General features: G+C 42.5%; 1 protein-coding gene across 2 annotated transcripts in view; it reads right to left on the bottom strand.

Moving 5' to 3' along the window:
- Positions 1-3,216: 3,216 nt before the first annotated feature.
- NR5A2 (nuclear receptor subfamily 5 group A member 2) overlaps positions 3,217-21,699 on the bottom strand; it is a 126,065-nt gene continuing 107,582 nt past the window's right edge. For both annotated transcript variants that reach the window (XM_081224013.1, XM_081224014.1), the window contains exon 7: positions 3,217-6,435. In XM_081224013.1, coding sequence (XP_081080139.1) covers positions 6,188-6,435 — 248 coding nt within the window. In that variant the 3' untranslated portion in view covers positions 3,217-6,187. The remainder of the gene's footprint in view (positions 6,436-21,699) is intronic.

Consider the following 21,699-nt stretch of genomic DNA (forward strand, 5'->3'; position numbering starts at 1 on the left):
AAATGCTTAAAGAGAGATGCTGTTATTTTCTTGAAGCATTTCTAACATGTGTTCTTTGGATGCATTTCCTCAATGAGATCATTTCCTGGAACATAGTAGATGCTCAGGATTTTTCAGGTGAGAAATACTGGATTAGTAAGCAAATTGTTTTTCTTTCAGTTAAGACGTTGTTGTGGATGGCGTGGGTTTCTCCAGTGCAACCTCTTTTCTTTTTTAAAAATGTTTTGTTTTTTTTTTGTTTTTTTTTTTTTTTTTTTGCTGTACGCGGGCCTCTCACCGCTGCGGCCTCTCCCGCTGCGGAGCACAGGCTCCGGACACACAGGCTCCGCGGCCATGGCTCGCGGGCCCAGCCGCTGCGCGGCACGTGGGATCCTCCGGGACAGGGGCACGAACCCGTGTCCCCTGCATCGGCAGGCGGACCCTCAACCACTGCGCCACCAGGGAAGCCCCTTAAAAATGTTTATAAATTTATTTATTTATTTTGGGCTGTGTTGGGTCTTTGTTGCTGCGTGTGGGCTTTCTCTAGTTGCGGCGAGCGGGGGCTACTCTTCGTTGCAGTGCACGGGCTTCTCGTTGCGGTGGCTTCTCTCGTTGCAGAGCACGGGCTCTAGGCGCACGGGCTTCAGTAGTTGTGGCACGTGGACTCAGTAGTTGTGGAGCATGGGCTTCGTTGCTCTGCGGCATGTGGGATCTTCCCGGACCAGGGCTCTAACCCATGTCCCCTGCATTGGCAGGAGGATTCTCAACCACTGCGCCACCCGGGAAGCCCGCAGTGCAACCTCTTTCATTTGCTCTCTGTGGTCAGCGGGCAGGGAGCGCTCTGAGGAAGGGCTGGGAAAGCAACCTTCCTGGGTCACCTCATCTGACCTCAGGGCATTGTGGCCCACAGAGGAGGTGTATGTGGGGAACCAGCACCTCCACCACCACAGTTGCCTCTACTCTACGGCAGATGCTGGAGAAGCAGTTTTGAATGAATGAATAGAATTTTTCAAAAAGTCACCCTTGGAAGGATGACTCCTGTCTCCCCTTGGCTCAGAGACGTGGTCCTGGGGACAATCTCAGCCCAGTGTCCCAGGGAGGCTGGGCTGGGGTCCACAAGACCTCTTGGGGCACCCAGGGTCCGCCCCAGGCTGGCCTCAGCTCAGGAGGGGAGCGTGAAGGGCCCAGCAATCACCAGTCTACTGGCTTCTTGACCGCTTCGTGTCAAACTCACATCAGGGATGCTCAGCGATTAGTCTGATTACACCCCTTCCGCCTTTTCCCCTCTTTCCTAGCAACAATTAAATATGCGACATTTCAGACTGGTTCTAAGCTTTTCTACAAACAAAACCACCATCACAGCCTGATCTCAGTCACTGAATTATTAATTCCTCACTTAACATAAAACAAATGCCTATGTGAAACAGTTAAAGTACTGCAGGAATATTTATTTTGAGTGACTAAACCATACACTTCCTGTTCAGCCTTAAGGAAAATTGGTCTTTATTATTCCAGGGAAATGTCAAGATCACTGAGTGTCGTAGCATTTTGACCTGTGTTATGGAGAACAAACTCTCCACATGGTTCTCATAAAAATATACATCAGAGATGGCTTCAAACCGAACGTCAAACTTAGTTAAAGGTACAAACCTCTTCAAAGTTTTTGTGAATATCGAATAGAACAATCAAATGCACATCAGTGAGAACCTTTTTTTCCCCCCCTGCCTCAGGGGCTGCTTCATGCTGATGGATTCAACAACTTTGTGAGAGTTAGAAATTCTAAGTTATGTGAGTGAGGTGTCTGCTCATCAGAATCACCTCTGCTGGCTGTCGGGCTGGGCTTCAGAAAAACTCCCCCTCCACCAATTTTTTAACAAATGTATATAACCACTTATAAAAACATTTAAAAAATTATGTTCTATGTCTTCCTTGACCTGTGTGATGATTACCTGGGTGTATACATAGGTAAACATTTATCAAACTGTACACGTTTCTATATGTGAAGTTAGTTTCCAACTAAGTATGAATATATACATATTTTTTCATATGCCATGGAATGTCAGCAAGAATTTTTTTTTAAGTTCTTTCTAGTAAGAGGTTGACAAGGGAGATGTGTTTTGTGGGCCACTATTTAGTTGATTAAAAATCTTAACTCCGCAATCTACTAGACTCTAGGTATGGCATTTTGGATCTGATTCCTTGGTATCCTTTGGTGAGACCATAAGAAGAATCAGTGTCTGCCTGGCAAAGGCATGACACCTACTCTTGGTCTTGGCAGGGGGAAAGCAGGATGTGTAAGGGGGAAGGCTGGACCACCACATATCATAAGCCTTGTTAAGTGTTTTGTGGCCCTTGCACTATTTTGTAATAGAGATAATTGTTAAATTCCAAAATGGACTGTGGAGGTATTTTCTTGCTTCAAGCAACTCCAAAGGCTCAATGGTATTGAAGGAGGCTAGGGACTTTCCTGGCGGTCCAGTGGTTAAGAATCCACGCTTCCAATGCAGGGGGCAGGGGTCTGATCCCTGGTCGGGGAATTAAGATCTCACATAACGTGTGGCCATAAATAAACAAATAGCTAAATAAATAAATAGAGAAGGTTAATGTCTAGAACAAAAAGATGTTAAATTTTAGGGTTACACTCCAAAAAAATTTAAAGGCTTTTATCAATAATATCATTGATAACACTGAGATCAAATATCAATAACTTAGTACCTGATGCCTGATTTTCTTTTCCTTTTAAAGCAAACCGTAAGCATCACCCTCGTTTAGAGACAGCATATTGTCATGTTTAAGGCCGTGGGTCTTAGATCCACACTTCCCACTGACTAGTGTATCACTTTGAGCAAGAAGCTGTAAGAGGAGGAGGATGATACCTCGTGGAGCTGATCTGAGGCCCAAGTGAATTAACCAAACACCTGGCGACGTGACTAGGGCACAGTGAGCTCTACAAAGACAGATACTGTAAGAGATTTCTGCCAACAGTTGTAACAGTTAATGATACAAATTGCTTTGTTTCATGTATGGAGAGGTGATGCACAGATTGAGTTCAATGCTTTAAGTATCCAACTAAGGACAGTGGACCACCTGAGCAAGTATCTAGAGAAGGAAAAGTATCTCTTCACGTGGAATTCTTTGGACTCCATTCCTAGTCAAGGATCTTAGTTACGTAGAAGCTTTAGAACCCAATAGAATGAGGACACCATAAAAACTTCTAAAAATGATCAGGCTGGGCATATCAACATTTATTGAAATACTGAAAAAAAATTCCATTTTGTTGAGAAATTCCTGGCAAGAACCAACAGGACAATTTGATTTCACTGATACAGTAAGTAATGTCAACAAGGAACCAACTTCACACTCTAAACATTGTATGGGTTCAGATCCAAGGGAGCAGCAGAAGATCTGTGAGACAAATATTCAGACATGACAGATTTTCTGTTTATAAACATAGACTAATGATAATAAATGAGGCCAAGCCCCAAACCTTCATATTTGAGTCTGCTTTTACTAATAAATCCTGTAGTTGATAAAGCAGTTGCTAAGTCAGTGTCTGGTTGTAAGCCACTTAACGATGAACACTAGAGAAAATTCGCTTGTGTGCTTCACGTGGGCCACGGACGCCAAGCAGCTGGCATTCTTGTTTATCAGCTTCTGCCTTTAATGGCACCAGCAGCGTGGCTGTAATCTCCGTGTTGCCCCTCTTTCTAGCTGTTCTCATGGTGTAATTTCCTAGGTCAACAGCATAACAATATGTGACACTTTTTAGGTGTTAATAGTCAGTAGGGAATACTGTATATTTCAAATAAAACCTGGACTTTTGGAATAAATGTATTTGTTTTTTACAATTTTTTCGCAATGTTAAGGACCCTCCAAATAACTATCCCCCAAATCTCGAAATTGCTTCCACCCATGTTCCATACCCATTGATGGTACCATTTCATTAACTGTTGACACTCTTCCCCTCAACTTGGTTTTTAACTGGGGAGAGCAAAGATGCTGCTGTTTTATTTACTGCTTTGGATATGGACTCTGATCAGCTAGTTTTTCCATTGTCCTCTGAGCCACGGAGGTGACACGGGTGACCAAGCTTTGCATGAGGGGCTGTGGACGCCCGGCTTAGCTAATGGGTACCCTTCACATGGACGCATATTAGAGGTGATTAATAAAAATAATAAAATAATCCTCTTTGTACACACAGAAGTAATAACTAATATCTTTGGTATACAACTTACAACGCTTGGAAAGAAAAACCAGGTAAGACTCCACCCTTGTTAAATTTACTTGAAAACAGAGGAGGTTACAAGTCACATAATTTACAATAGATATTAAATAAACTACAGTAAGAATTATGAAGATTTACAGACACTTAATCAAGTGAATGATTTTGATTCATTAAGACCCCTCTCTGTCTCTGAACTATGTTCCGCTAACTTGACATGCTACAATAAACACATATATTTGGTTTCTTCAGTCTTGGCTATCTTAGACAAAGGCGAAACCAAGGAACAATAAATTAGCATCATAATTGTCTACAGTTGAAACTATGATATACAATATAAATAAACTATTCAAAAGCCAGAAACATTTATGAAAAAATTAAGGGACTAGGAGATACTTTCTTTTTTTTTTTTTTCTTACAGTTTCTACAAGTGATTGTGCCGCCGATAATCTCAAAAAAAATTAAAGTCTAAATGAGATTCCCGTTTTTGATTTTAGTGTCTCACGACATATAATAACTAAGTACTGTTAAAAATAATTACCAATCAGAAAAATAACATTAAGGTAATTACTGCTTTAGCTCTTTTGTCATATCACAGGTTACCCCCTCCCCCTGGAGGACCTAAAGAATGTAAACACTCTATTTTATTTAACTTTAGAGTATTAATACTTTAAACAAATGTTGATCCACATCTGCACAGCTACCTCTGAGAATTGTGAAGTAAGGCAAGACTTGCGTATCTGTGGCATCGCCTGTTTATAACACTGACAGCGTCGTTTGGAGAGTTTGTTTCGCAATTCTCTGTCCTCCAATTTGTTCAACAGCAGACTTTTAGACTTAGAAAGGTCAGTATCACTCTCTTCCCTTCCCTTTTGGGGAAGATTGGAATCACTTTACTATCTTTCCAGGCCATACGTAAAGATCACTGTTTCCTCTCTGCGTTTAGGGGATGATCAATTGCAACGAGTCAATTTATCTGCGCACCCCTTCCTTTATGTTGCATAGCTTAACATGCTTCAGTTTTGTGTTAAACTATTTAGAACTGTGACTACTTGACATCCCAGCAAAATACATTTCATGTTGTATTTTTTAATGAACTACAAACCTTGATGGTTAAAAAGGCTGATGTAGTCTAACAAGCCTTTCTGCTGGAAGTTTTTATGAAATCCTACAATGCTAAAGCTAAAGCTTTCAAAGTTTGTACTCGTGCCCTTAATATTAATTAATCCTTTATATAAGATCAGAAGAGGGATACTGCCTGCTTTTTATTTTTTTTTTAACATGAACACATGACAAAACAAACCAGAACAAAGTCAAAATGGCAAGCTAACATATTCATAGACTGTTCTTATTAGCTGTTTGCAGGTCTAAGACACAGACATTCAAGATTAGGCTTTTCATGATTTGGTGGAGCTACTAGTGGGTGAGGCTGAGCGCTAGTCCTTAGTACTGATCACGGGACAGAAGGTGCTGCGTCCTTGAAAGGAAGAGGGAAGGGGCTATGATCGGTGCAGCGGATGAACTCTTGAGAATGGTTCCAGTTCAGCTTTACCACGGAGGAATTCTGTAAGCCCAAATCCCCCGCTGTGAAAGCCTAATGGATAACACAGATCAGTTCCTAGATTTCTTCACAGCGGAGATCAGTTTCAATATACAAGAACTGCTCTGTCCATTTTCATCCTGATGTGGCGTTGGGATCCACCTGTGAGTTCAATTCACTCCATTCCAATGTCTTTTATACGGAATTCTTTGGGGATGTGACACCTTTGATTCACAGTCTGCAATACAAATACCCTGATCCATCATTTATTGGCTATTAAGTATTTGATTATTATGCTTTATTAAATTCAATATCTTTAAACCAAGTGTTTAATTTGTGTTGCTTGGAGCCATTCAGAGTATTTTTTTTTTTTCCCTTTCTTTCTGTTCTTCTTTTCCCCCACCAATCTCTGTGTGTTTTGGAAGCCGCACTCCTAGGGGCTGTAACTAAGCTCGTTTTGCATGCAACATTTCAATCAGCAGGTTGTTGTAGGGGACATCCCCGTTCAGGTGCTTGTAGTAGAGGTATTCCTCGGCCTGCATGCTGATGGCCCGGATTTCAGGTAGTCGGAGTAGCAGCTGCCCGAATTTCTCTGTTTGCTGTGGGTAGTTGCACATCGTATAGTCCAGCAGGGCAGCGTTGACTTGCTCCTGGACCCCTTCGACCAGCTGGAAGTTCTCCAGGTTTTTGACATCTGGATTTAAAAAAAAACCACAAAAACACCACAATAATTCGATGATGTTTTAATTCCTGTTTACCCCAGCAGTGTGTTCAGTTAAAGGAGGTGTTTTCCTCCCGACATAAAGCAGACTTGATACAATGCTCGAGATTCAGTCAGCCCCACTCACCAAGCTTCCTGGGAAAACGATCACAAAAGCGCTTTAGAAGAATGTCTTGTTGAAATTCTGCCTACACCTCCAAATCAATTAGACACCAATGGATTTTGAGCAAGGTCAATTCTTTTCATATCTCACAAAAGGAAAGGTTTAAGGGTTCCTAAAGCAGAGAGATCATAATATATTGCCAGCAAATGAGTCCCTCTAGGAAGACCTATCTTAACCCAGTATATGACACAATTCATAGAATTCTGTATTAATTTTTCTGACCCAAGGTGAAATCTGTGTCCAGGGTATGATGTAGTTAATTCTAATAAAAAGTGACAGGGTTCTTGTTTCTGTTTGACATTTTCTAAATGATTCTGAAAGCCTTTGACTTGTCTAGCCTATGCTAATGAACCATCTGTACACTCCAGTGACTGCCAGCGGAATAGTCGCTGCTGGGAACTCTCTAAAATATATGTCTCAGTGACTAATGATCTTTATCAAATGAAAGCCTTGTCCTTTAGGCAGAATTCAAGCCAGGATGGCCGGCACCCTTTAACCTGAATGTGGTTTCTAAAGTCTGATACTTCACTTTTTTTTTTTTTTCTCCCTTTCTTTCTTTTTCCTTCTGGACATGAGTCGCTCACACAGAGGAGACGGATGCAGGCAATCCACCCAGCCTAACTCCTGGAGATCCTTCCTCTGCCTTACAGGTCCTCATAAATGCTGAATAAGAGGGAAACAGAGTCAAAAGACAGACCGACACATACACACAGACAATGAGCAAGGGAAAACGGTTGTGGTGGAATTTCTCTTGTGGAGTTTATTTACGTTAACTGTACAACTTTTACACAATGTGTATATAGAAGCCTCTAGAAGAAATGCATGGATATGTGTGTGTGTGTTTACAGACATCCATGCTAAGAAGGTAAACAGATGCATCTACCCCTCGCCCTGCTTTATTTTCTAATTGGAGAAAAATAAATAAGAACGATTCTATAGAAAACCACATAATACTATGACTAGAAAGTTAAATGTGCTAAACTCAGTTAAGAGTCACCAAAATAACTCTTATCCAATATTTTTGGCTCTATATGTTGTTAACCTTAGCCTGTATGTATGTGCGGGTCCACGTTGGTATCTCTAAATGCTGTTACAATAGGCTGCCTTACATTTGCTGTTGAAATGTGTCCAGGATGATTTCAGTGTTTACATTTTGAGCCGTAACTTTGCATGAAACATGCTTCCCCCTTTCCGTCCCCAAATCTCTGGCCCAAATTAAAAACAGTGGGGAATTAGTACCGACATAGTGTGAGCATTCAGGATCACATCTATGTCAAAGTACGATGGGGGAATCAGAAATATTTGATTATTTACTAATGAGATGTACAAACAGACAAATGCTACACTACGAGCTCACGCCTTCCTGTGGCATTTAAACTGACATTTAAGTTGTTACCCACTGGACGTTGTACCCAGGTGGCACTTGACAGTTAATAAAGCAGTTTCCATCTATCTCATCTAAAATGTCTAAAAAGTTATTTTAAGTTACTTAAAAGACTTAGAAATATTAGTTATATTTGGTTCAAAATTACAAAATGTAAACAGCTGGAAGTACCTTGACTACGCTGTACCTGGGCAGATGACAGAAAAATCTACATTCATGTTAGCCTGCTTCTCTGCCATGCTCTTATACTTTCAGAGGCTCACACTCTGCTGACAGACATCAGTGCTTCATAAAGCTTCGCAGCAGAGAACGGGTAATGCAAAAACAGTTCATCTGAATTCTGACCAACTTCTTAGTGCTGTTTCTCTTTACCCTCCACTCAACCTAAAGAAAACATTTAAACTTAAACATGAAACGTAAGGAAAAATTTAGTTTTCTCTTTTATTTACCAGTAAGAAGTTGAAAAAAAACCCCAAACAAGCAACTTCCAGTGTTACAGTGATTTTAACACAATCATAGGAAAAAAATCGAAATGGAGTACTATTTTATGCTACAATGAAAGATATTCTCACAGCAAGAAAAGCTAGCAATAGTTACAGAAGTTTATAGGGAGGAATTTGCACGGAATGAAATGCAAGATAAACGAATAATAGTCTTTTCAGAAAGTTGTTTTTGAAACCTTCTTTTTTTGATAAATGTATTTTTTGAGAACAAGGTTCAACCTTCTGTGATAAATTATGGAATTCTGTTAAGAAACAAAAACAGCCAACTGCTAACAAACATAAAACGAAGGATGGATCATAAGTTCTGGTTTATTCACTTACTATTAGTACATATAACCATTAAAATCTTCAGTTCAGCATTCGCTGGATAATTTCTGTGAATACTGGTCCAAACTGCCACCTTTCTCCCCAAAGTTTAAAAATGCATGCAATTTTCCTTCTGAAGGAAAATACTGTGTTTTTAACGTGTTTATCATTAAACACAAAAAAAGTTATGCTGCTAGTTGCCCCAAAGGTACTTACTAACTGAATGTCTATTTTGTTTTCCATGTCTGTACAGGCAATTTGTAATTTAGTAGCAATGATTCTGATATGTAAGCTACAAGGTCAAAAAAAGAAAGAAAGAGGGATTTCCCTGGTGGTGCAGTGGGGTTAAGACTCCGCCCTTCCACTGTAGGGGGCGTGGGTTCAATCCCTGGCCGGGAGCTAAGATCCCACAAGCCACGCGGCAAGGGCCCCCCAAAAAAAGGAAGGAAGGAAAGAAAAAGATTTTGATTGAATTACTCTCATTCACCGACCAAGAAGGTCCTGGATCATTGCTCTGGTTGATCTCTTTCAGCTCCTGTCTCTCTCACTGCATCTTGCCCTCCTTTATTAATCGTCCATTTCCCTATGTACACTGCCAGCATCTTCAGGTGACATGTTATATATTATATGTTTTAGTCAAGGCTTCCCCAGGGATTTCTCCAATTAATGTTTGCTTTATATTAGTGGTGTATTTGTCCAAGGTTGATTAGTTATAAAATGACCTATTACATTAGCTGTTACGTATCTTACAGCTGTTATGTATCTTATAGGTCTATCTCCTTTCTTTTTCTAATTTGAGAGCAGCTTTCAAAAACTTATTTATACAATAGACCTCTCCCTGAAATATTTTAAATGTAATAGTGTGTTCTGTTCAAAGAATCCTGTGGTGAATTCTTTTGTGAGCCCCTGGGTTCCTGAGTGTCTTTCATTTTCGGTCTGACAGGCAGACCTTGGTTTTTCCTCTATGGGGAATGTAAATTGGTATGGCCACTGTGGAAAACAGTATGGAGGTTTCTCAAAAAACTAAAACTAGAACTATATTGTATGACCCAGAAATTCCACTCCTGGGTATATATCTGAAAAAACTGAAAACAATAATTCGAAAAGATACATACACCTCAATGTTCATAGCAGCATTATTTACAACGGCCAAAATATGGAAGCAACCTAAGCGCTCATCAATAGATGAATGGATAAAGAAAATGTGGTACATATATACAATGGAATATTACTCAGCCATAAAAAAGAATAAAATCCTGCTATTTGCAACAACGTGGATGGATGTGGAGGGTATTATGCTAAGTGAAACAAGTCAGGCACAGAAAGACAAATACTGTAATGATATCACTTATATGTGGAATCCAAAAACTACAACAAACTAGTGAATATAAATATAACAAAAAAGAAACAGACTCACAGATACAGAGAACAAACTAGTGGTTACTAACGGGGAGAGGGAAGGGGGAGGGGCAGGATTGGGGCTGGGAATTAAGAGGTACAAACTCCTACGTACAAAATAAATAAGCTACAAGGATATATCGCACAACACAAGGAACATAGCCAATATCTTATAATAACTATAAATGGAATATAACCTTTAAAAATTGTGAATTAAAAAAAAAAAAGCCAATGGAGAAGTGCCAAAACACAGATGCCACCACCTCTCGGAAGACTTGGAATTTTCTCTTTCATGTAGCTCACTTGTATGTACTTTTTAGGAAGAGTCCAGAAATTTAAGTGTGCTCCCATAATGCTCATAGAATTCCTTTTTATGCTACTCAATGCCCTTTCCTGAAAAATTAAATATGAAATACATTTAAAATCTTCACCATTTCCTCTGGGATGCTCCCCTACCAACCAAGCCCTCCTCTAATGAATGGGTGCTGGCATGCTTGGGAGTCTTAGCTCATCCCTACCAGGAGTCCATAACACAGGAGATTCGTGAATGAACTGATATTTCCCCCCAGTTCTGCTGTGGTGCTTCATCCCAAAGTCTCCCGCGTTTGGCACACTACGTTTTTCTTTGACGTTTATGTAAACTTCATCTTAATACAATTTAGAAACGCAAGTTAATGAACCCTAACATTACAAATTCTGAGTTGGAAACAGTATGTAAACAGACAGAGGCATCCAACCCTTTCTCCAGCGCCTTTAAATTTTGATGACTGGCAAAATCATTTTGAGCTTCTCCTCTAAGTATCAATCTCTTATCATCTATTCTACTTTATTCACTCAGGGACTAATTACCAACTTTTTATGAGAGGCAGCATTACGATAAGCTCACAGTGGGGTACTCAGATTTTTTTCCATCCTTAGTGGAAAGTAAACCCTTAGGTCTTCTTGAATATATTACAGCTGGCTTTTCGGTCATTACGTGGCATTCAGGCTCTTTCTGAAGATGAAGATACTGATTTCTATCTCCGTGGTACCTGCCATGTGGCATAGGCTGTAAATCCTCCCGGTCAGCACACTCTTTTCAGAGACAGGTCCTTTGCTGGGCAAGGAGCCTGGGGGGCCGGGAAGACTCAAATGGCCCAAGAATATAATTATCTTTGTTCACTTTCCACACGTGGGGAAAAAAACCTCATCCTGTCCTTTCAAAGATACAAAAGTGGGGAAAAGAGGTACCATTCTGCAGCCGGAGAACACTTCTTTCCCCTGTGGCTTTTGGAGGGGTGACATCTGTAAACTGGCTCACAATTTGTCCTCAGAAGACCCTTTCCTTTGATAGGCCAGCAAAGGAGAAAGGAAATGAATTTTCTACAAGGAATTCATTTTAAAATTATTTTTAAAGGGCTATATTTAAATAATTTGTATAAATAATTTTGTAGGAACTTCTGGAGAGCAGCATGCTAGCTCTTTTCATATGAACCAAGTTCACTTAATAGTGAGGGCTCTTTAGGGGTTGGAGATGGGCAGACAGGACACTTTTAGCGCAGATGCCTGAGATTAGATTCTACGCTGCTTCCAGTAAAACTTAAACTCAAGATTTTAAATTAATTACTGGTAAGTCCTTTACATAAATGTGTGTGTGTGTGTGTGTGTATGTGTGCACATGTGTATGATTATTAGCGACCAGAACATACAATTCAATGTCTTCATATACAAATTACTAACAAGAAAATGCAACTCTTTGACAGGAACTGTGTGTAAAAATGTGGACATATAGCATACGTATTATTTCTGTATGTAGAAAGAAGCCCTTCCAACTGGTTGGTGCTTCATAAGTTACAAAACATGCTACCATGCTTCACTTATTCTTTCATACGTTATGTATACACAGTCTATGAATTCATTCATTCATTCATTCATTCATTCAGAGAGCCCTGTGCCAGGTGTTGAAGATAGAGGAATAAGACACAGTCTCTGTGTCCAGTGCTTCAGAGACAAGAAGTGGGTGCCCTTGACACACACAGGATGGGCACCTAACCCAGGACCTGGGGGCAAGAAGGGTTCTTGGGGGAAGTGACACCTGAGAGGTTTTGAGAAACGGGTGAGCTGAGCAACACGGGGAGGAAAAGGTGGCAGGAGACGGCGACCCCCACACACAGCCTCTGAGACAGGAAAGGGGGTCCTTGGAGCCCCACAAAGTGGCTTACCTTCCATGGAGGAGAGCAGGGTGTAAAGTAAGGATGGACCCTAAGGTTTAGGACTGTGAAGGGCGCTGCACACCAGACAGAGTCTGCATTTTGTTCTGGAAGCCATGCAGAAGCATTGCAAGAGCTTAAGAAGGACGCAGTCAGCTCTCTGAGTCAGAAAGAGCAGGTGTGTGGAGAGGCTGTCTCAGGAATACAGGTGACAAGCGCGGTGGCCATGGGGGTGGGGATGGACTTGAAAGGCATCAAGATGGTTGACTCAACAGAGCTTGTTGGCCCCAGATTAATCGCGAGCAAAGGTCCTGGATGACGCCAGGCAGGCAGGCTGGTGGTGGCCATCCCTTCAGCAGGAGTTGGAGCAGATTGGAGGGGCAGCCATGGTGAGTTTAAGGGACATGTGGGACATTCCCTAGGGATGTAGGGGAGACGGCTGGAGATACAGGTCTAGATGCAGCAGAGAGGCAGGCCTGGTGTCCAGACCTGGGAGCTGTCCGCGGACAGGTGATGGATGAAACTCCCGGAGTTGGTGGGATCGTGTGGAAAGAGAAGGGGTCAGTGGTGGGCTTCTGGAGACAGCCAACTTGCCAAGGATTCTTCCTTGAGAAGGCATTACAGGTGTTATGAGATTTAGACTCAGAGAGATTAAACAGCTTTTCCACGATCTCTAAGTTAAGGACACACCCAGAGAATGGGGGAGTGGCTGACATTTAGCAAGCGCTTGTCAACGTGCACAGGATTTTTTTTACATACCTCATTTAATACTGTTAAGAATCTCACAGGGAAGGTATTATGATTCTCATTTTCCAGGGAAAGAAACAGGCTGAGAGGGGTTCAGTGAGTCACACGTCCTGAGCTGGAATTGGTGTCTCCCTCGAAACCCCTGGGCTCCGCCCCACGAGATCACAGAGGTGGGACCTGAGCCCCAAAGGGCTCGGGACATCCCAGTCCCAGAACTTTCCCCCCATGTCACAGCCCACAAGTTCCTGCCACCTGCGGGGGTTGGAGAAAGGGGTGTGCTGGTTGGTCCAATAGTTCAGTTTCTAAAGGGTCTCATGATCCCTGAATGAAGTTTTCAGAGAATTTGAATGAAATAACATACTCCTGACACTTATATTGACGTATTACACACTGTAATCATCTTAATGACACAGATCATGGTTAAAAATAGTCACAGCTAACACTGAGCAGAGTCCAGCGTCACAGGTGCCCTCCTGGGGGCCTTTTCTGGACACACCGGAGCCCAGCCCTTGCCACTGGGGCTGTGGAGGTGCCGGGACTAAGAAGTAAGTTTCTCCATTCTAACCTGCTTTATATTTAGAAAAGAGGGTTTCAGCAATTTAAAAAGTCTGAAAGCCACTTGATTTTTGACAGGAATGGTGGTCTAGTCTAGTTTCAAGCAAGTCACTCAGTCCCCTCTGAGCCAGTTTTTCCATCTGCAAAATGGGGAAATAATTCTTAGGATTGCTTAAAAGTAAAATGCTACCTTAAATATGAATAAACTTTAAAAAGTGAACAAGCATTGTATACTCACGGGGCCTTATTTTTCTTATAATTTTACTGATAAAATTTGAAGATTTTGTTTGCTTCCAATACACACCTGGAAGGTAACCTTTCTACACAGCAATGTGATCGGTTTCCTGCCATAAAGTTGCATGGACAAAACAGAATCCCTGATGTTGCAGTTTTCCAAAATTAATGGAAGGTAGAGGGATTACTTGCAAGTTTATCCTATCCTCAATCACAAAGAATATTCAGGAAAACATGGCCAAGGCTTAAGTTTCAGTTAAAGATATGCCACCATGTTTTCTTAATTTTGAAGCCCAATTTCCCCAAACACATATGACACTCTGAACAAAAGGCTACTAATGCAGTGCCTCACATGGTTGCTGAAAAGTACAGGCTCAGGAAATACCACTGCATAAAGAATGTCACTCACAGTGGGCCTGCCCTTTTGTCAGTTTTGCATTCATAATATGTCACCCCCAAGAGGCAGTGGTTTTTCTCCCAAAGGAGAAGAACATTCCTCACTAATCAAATATCGTGATTTCTAGACCCGATTCTGTCTCCAACTGTGAGATCACGAGCATGTCACTCTTTGGGGCCTCAAGTTTCCTGGCCTGTAAAGGGTGAGGGCTGGAGACTTGACGATCTCCTGTCACCCAGCTCTAAGAGTCTACAACTGCGTGATTAGGAGCCCAGCTTTTGGAAGGAAGGTGCTGGATTGGTGTCGTCAACAAACAAGTAGGGACAGGCATCGCTCCGCACCCACCCCATCACCTGCGTTTTCACTCAACTGTCCGGATAGGACTTCAATTCTCCAAGATGTTTTTTGGCCTGAATTACAAATTATTTCAAACTCTGTTTAGTGTGCAGCCATGATTTGACACACCGTGCCACAGGAAAATGGTACCTGAATTCATTTATGTCCTAGCAGCGCCCCCCTTCACAAGGAAGGGTGTAGCTTTTGCATGGACTTGAGGACAAAGCTTGCAGAAGTTGCAAAGCTGCCTCTGGGTGCTGACATGGGTCAGGCACCCTCTCCGGAAGTCTACACATTATAGACTGGATACAAACGGCGTCACTTAAATGCGTCGAACAAGACACTGTTCCATGAGTTTACAGACGTGTCCTTCTCAGGATAAGACAGACATCCTCGCCCCGGTCTAACGCTGAGACCACATCTCTGCCGGGCTCCTCTCTGGACGCAGCGGTCCTCTTGCTTGTTTCTGCCTCAGGACCTCACGCTTGCTGTTCTTCCCGATCGTGTGGGGCTCTGTCCCTCACGTCCCCCGAGTCTCTGCTCGCACGTCGCCCCTTGGAGAAGCAGAACCATTTCTAAAACAGCACTGGCTCACTATCAGTTTACTCTGGCTCCTGACTCTGCCTTAGTTTTCCTTAAAAATATATGCCACGTGTGCAAGACCTATGCGTGCCCCCGTGTTTGTTCAGACACACAGTTCACGGTAGCCAAAAGGTGGAAGCAACCCAAGTGCCCATTACTGGGTAAAGAGATAAACAAAATGTGGTCTCTACATACAATGGAACAGTGAGCAGCCTTGAGAAGGAGGGACATTCTGATACGTGAAATATGCCAGTCACAAAAAGACAAATACTGTATGATTTCACTTATCTAAGGTACCCAGAGCAGTCAAATTCATGGAGACAGAAGTAGAAGGGTGCCTGCCAGGGCCTGGGGGGAGCGGGAAATGGGGGTAGTTTAACGGGTACAGAGTTTCAGTTTTGCAAAACGCAACGAGTTTGGGAGATTGGTTGGACAACAACGTAAATGGACTTAGTACCTCTGAACGGTACCCTTAAAAGCGGCGAAGGTGAGACATTTTATGTCCTGTAGAGAACAGATTGGTGGTTGCCAAGGGGGATGGGGTTGGGGGAGGGGTGGAGTGGGAGGTTGGGGTCAGCACATGTAAGCTTTTATATAGAGGATGGATAAACAACAAGGTCCTACCGTACAGCACAGGGAACTATCGTCAGTGTCCTGGGATAAACCATAATGGAAAAGAGTATGAAAAAGAATGTATATATACGTATAACGGTGTCGCTTTGCTGTACAGCAGAAACTAACACAACATCGTAGATCGACTATACTTCAGTTAAAAAAAAAAGAAATTTTATGTTCTGCGTATTTTACCACAATTAAACATTGAATAATGTACTGTACGTGTAGGTTATTAAACATAATGTAACAGACACCTGGGAATCCACTACTCTGCAGAACCAGATGGCCACCGACACCCTTCAGGTTACCTGTGTATTCCTTCCATGGGCCAAGTCCTGATGCCGTAGAGTGACCGCTATCCATTTTGTGTTTCCTCTTCCCTCACATCCCTAAACTGTACATTCTTACTGATGCCTGACTGACTTTACAGTATACGGTTATTTGTCTAATTGTTATGTTTGCCTGTCATCCTCACAAGAAGGAAAGCTGTGGGACTTCCCTGGTGGTCCAGTGGTAAAGAATCCACCTTGCAATGCAGGGGATGCAGGTTCGGTCCCTGGCCAGGGAACTAAGATCCCACATGCCGCGGGGTAACTAAGCCCACGTGCCACAACTACTGAGCACACAAGCCACAACTACTGAGCTCATGTGTCTCAACTAGAGCCCGCATGCCACAACTACAGAGCCCACTTGCCCTAGAGCTTGCCCGCCACAACTAGAGAAGAGAAAACTCACACGCCGCAACTAGAGAAGCCCGTGTGCTGCAGCGAAAGGCCCTCGTGCCTCAACAAAGATCCCGCGTCCTGCAACTAAAATCCGACGCAGCCTAAATAAATAAATAAATAAATAAATAAATAAATAAATAAATAAATAAATAAAAACGAAGAAGGAAAGCTGTGAAGGCCGGGACTTGGTCTAATTTGCAGCTGAGCCCCAGCACCTAGGCCAGTGCATAGCACAGAGAAAACCCTCACTAAATATGTGAGGGATGAATGAAAGAACACATTTCTTGGTTAAATACTGTTTGGCCCTAAACCAAAATCTTTCTTTCCTTCTTTTTCTTCTTTTTTTCTGGGAGCCTTTGACATGCTGTTATGCTTCCATATCAAATTCATGGCAGACTTTGTTTCCTGCAGAACTGTTTCATAATCGTAAACAAAAAGCACCAACTCCACTCTGTGTTGTGCTTTCTAGGGACACTGTTTCAGTGGGGATTCTGGCTGGGTGCTTTGCCTGCAGCGCCAAGGCAGCCGGCGTTTCTTGCCTCCTTTGTACCTTCTGCGTGTAGAACATTTATTTCCTCTGCTGTGCCGTCCACCCTCCCCGCGCACTCAAGGCCCCAGGCTGAAGGCTGCAGGGTATGGCTTTATTCTGTTCTGTAGATCCAACCGCTTCCTGGACACCCTGCCTGAATGGCTAGTGGGCATCACAAACCTGGGTGTGTAACACCACACGCTCCATTCCCTGGTTTCTGGGAGCCTGTCCCAGCTCTTAATTTTCCTGCACCGATTTTCAGACCAATGTCCTCCAGTTTTGGCACAGACATTCCAGCCTCCAGGAAGCCTCCCCCAAGCCCATCTCCGTTTGCCCATCACAGGGGGCGCTGGATATCACCTGGTTACCTGTCAACTGTGAGGACAGGGATCTTGACCTTGGTAACGGTCACCCCTCCCCAGGCCTAGCACAGTGCCTGGACAAAGTCGAACCCCCTTCACACTTGTTAAACGAGAGAATACATTTTCACATTAATGTACACATCCATCTTCGCCTTGTTTGTGTCTGGAAGGCCTTCCTGAACCTACAGTCCCTGGTTCCTGCCTCTCCTCCTACACGGCATCCTCGCAGAAGCCCAGATGCCCAATATAGACCCTAGGAAACTTGCTACTTTGAATTAAGCTCCCATGAATATGAATCATATGCAGAGTAACTCCTTAAGGATGGACTGAACACCTCACATGAGCCTAAGTCCCAGCTACTAGACCCTTAGGCAGTTTCAGAGTTCCTCACTTGGTTAAACCCATAACCAATTTCAGCTATAATAGTAGAACACATTTCCTATCATTCCTCTCTAAACAATGAGGAATTTTTGACTCAAAATAATTTCACAATTTGATACACAATTGAAGAAACGGAGTTCAGTGTGTAGGAGAAGGGAGACCATCTGGTTGTTCGATGTTGTGAAGTGGTACGTAATCTGAAGATGCTGAGAAAAGTCTATCTGGGGGCTGTGTGCTACGTCAGGGACCAACCGCTGACATACGACATTCATTATTTTCCTTCTCTGTATACATTTGCAATTTGTTTTCCAGAATTCCGAGGGATACAGATGAGGCAGGAAGGCTATACTACAGGGGTTTTAAGATCAAGAATTGAAACAGATTGTAAGTTTTATCAACCTCTACATGCCACTGATACTGAAAGCCACATAAAAATGCATGGAGAATGAAAGGGAGAAAAAAAAAAAAAAAGGTCTCTGGCTGGGAATCGATGGAATATTTTGAACCAGGAAACAGAATTTAAAGGGGCACAGGATGAGACAATTTCCCGGTTTCCCCCTAAAGTTCAAATAAAGCTGTCTGTCAAACAGACTTAATATGAAGGGCAAATACATACAACGTTTTGATAAAATAGGTAGCATTTCGAGTCGCAGCTGCCCTGGCTGGCCGGCCTTGGGAGCCTGGGTCCTCATCTTGTTATAAAGACCATCTGTCCTCGCAGAATAGGAAATGTCCACATGCATAAAGAGCTGTCCTTCTTCAGAGAAAAGCTCCTCATCCCACTCTCGTAGTCACGTTCGAAAACAGTTTTTGAATCATACGTTTGCATTTTTGATTTCCACTCAGGAAAGCCTGCAGTTTTGGACAAGCTTTCTTATTCTCTTCGAATAAGGTATGGGCGTCAGTTTGTTCATAGGCAAGTCTAGCCTATGAATAAACCAACGTTATCATATGAAAGAGAATTAAACAGGCAGATCCAAGTGGGGATATATTAAGCCAAACTTAAGCTCCAGTTGTTGAATTTAGCCTGGGCTCCATGTCTGGTTTGCCTCAGGATAAATTCAGCTTTCCAGCTAATCGAATGAGGAAAACTGCCTCAGGTATGATAAAATTTACAAGAGAGGCTGTCCAACCGTTCTTGTTAAAAATATTAGCTTAAAGGCATTCTTATCGTCTTTGGGATGAAGACCGTATTTGCATTCAATTATTTGATTTCAAACTTTTACGAACTTGGATCCCATGTTAGCTGAGCCAGTTAAAATATTATTTTGTGGCAGAGTGAGTGACAAAAAAGCCCAAGTCAGTCCGACGTACTCAGCTTTGGTTAGTGTCGTACAACTTTCCTACGGACTCTGGGAGAGGTTATTTCTAAAAGAAAGGGTAACATTTGAGAATATAAATGTACATTTAGTAAACAAGGTACTGTATTCGCAATACACAGTTGACTTCAAACATTTTTCCACGTTAGAGCCATAGTCCGGAAGACAGAAGATGTAATCTTCTAGATATTTCTACCTGTACAATCAACACTCCTTCATAATTCAGCATTTGAAAGGAATCCTTTTTTTTGTTTTTTTGCGGTACGCGGGCCTCTCCCGTTGCGGAGCACAGGCTCCGGACGCACAGGCTCGGCGGCCATGGCTCATGGGCCCAGCTGCTCCGCAGCATGTGGGATCTTCCCGGACCGGGGCACGAACCCATGTCCCCGGCATCAGCAGGCGGACTCTCAACCACTGCGCCACCAGGGAAGCCCAGAAATCCTTTTCTATAAAGGGCTCTTGTTAGTCCACTGGCAGCAGTGCAGCTGCATTGCCAGGGGCGGCTTGTTCTACACACAAGGCTGGTTCCAGCCTGTCTTCTCTGTCCTCCAGGCCTGGGAGGTGGTGAGGGATGGAAAGGGCCAGGGATGAGAAGGGCCGAGGGTCCAGGGGAAGCGGGGGAGAAGAGGGAGAAGTTTCCTTCCAACTAAAGAGCGGTGGAAATGTCAAAAAAAAAAGGCATTCGACAATCTCCCCCAAATAACCAGTTTATACAGTATCACTTGTATTACTCAGACCTCAGGGCCTGTAGCTGATTGGGCAGGAACCTCAAGGAATCTTCTCTGGTACCAAGGCCACCAGATGGTAGGACTGTCTGGTGCCAGAAAGACACAGATGTGTCTCCACCATCCAGCTGTGCTCCCGACCCGATTCCCTGGGTGATAGGGCCCCGGGGATATCACTGCTGTGACTTGGCTTCCATACTTCCCACCCAGTGGCAGCTGTGATTAGATGTGAAAAAATCAAACACCTGGTGGACCCGTTCTCATCCCACTCATTTCAACAGAAACCAAGACGTGACTGTAACACACGCATCACTTAGAAGAGTAAGTCTTGGTTATTTTAAAAGAAGGAAACACATTACAGTTAAGTCGATACAAGGATGTGTAACAAGGTAAGGAATTTTGCCTCCCAAAGGGCAAGAAAAAGACTATGGGAAACTCCAGCACCGTCTGTGGTTGGTGCATGGATTAACACTCAGCTACTTGAGCTCTGTGCAAGTTGGGTTTTATTTTTGATCGGAAGTTTGAAGAATGCCTTTCTGAATCACAGTGTGAATATCTAACTCCGGAGAAATAAACTCTATCTGAAACCAGCAGCAGAATCAGAAATTCAAGGAATTAAAAGTACTGTTTATGTGTCATCTATTTTAAAATCCATTTTTTAACTGTTAAAGGCCTTTTGTAAGGTATTTTATGAAATATAGGCTTAGTGTGTCTTACAATTTCTGAGAATGAAACATGTGTTTAGTTCTTTGAACTTTTATCAAAGCCTTTTCATCTATTTTATCTCCCCTCCCCCAACACTCCTGGCAGGCCGGGCACCAGCCTTCTGAGAAAGACACATCATGGATTAATGATAGGATTGGGTGGAAAACCTGTCAGAATTGGGAATTTTTTAATGCTGCATCTGATGCTCCCAATCCTCTTTTAATTGCACCCCACTGTGATAACTCTATTATTTTGGAGAAAGCATTGGGGTGAGGTCACTAACATTGCATTTCTTTAATTACATGTGAATTCAGCTTTCTGTTGCCAAGTTGAATTAGTGAGGTTTCTTGTACTTTGCATGTTCTGTTTCCACTTGTACTAAAAAGTAACATCACAATCAGGAAAATGCTTGCAACTTTAGGCCCATATGAGAACCGTTATTTGTATACATCTGTTCTAAACATCCAAGGTTTGTTTGTTTGGTTTTTTTTTTTTTTTTAGTTTGTAGCGTTAAAATAAAACGACTCTTTAAGAGCTAGATACACTTGTTACTTATCATTACATCATTTTCCTCAGCCTATTAAAATTCCGCTCAATAAGATCAGAGGTTGAATGAAGGGGAAAAAAAAAAATCATTCTGGCGAACCAAGACTTACTTTGAATCATTTGACTGTAAAAAGAAAAGAGAGGTCTTTGGGGTGAGAACTAAGGGGGAAGGGAAACATTACCTAACAAGATCATTAAGGCCAAATACTTATCAATTTTTTGGACATAAGTTAATAATTCATCCAACTGCTTAGGGATATGTATTTGTACGTGAAAGACAGAAAATCCATCACCAATTGGTTTTGTTATTTGTTTAACAACGTGGCAGAGAAAGTAACAGGAAAGATGAGACTGAGAACTTTTAAGAGCTTGAAACATTTTGCAAAGGAAGCTCTCCACACCCCACCTGCCCGCCTTGATGTGACTGTGGGTTTTGCTAAGACAGTGATAGCGCTGACATTACAATACCTAATATTTGATCATATTTGTTCTGGAAAATATTGTGCTCAGTTCTAAGCTTGCAGAGCACGGGAACA

Source organism: Mesoplodon bidens (genome assembly GCF_964165515.1).
Source record: "Mesoplodon bidens genome assembly, chromosome: 2".
Classification (NCBI taxonomy): Eukaryota; Metazoa; Chordata; class Mammalia; order Artiodactyla; family Ziphiidae; genus Mesoplodon; species Mesoplodon bidens.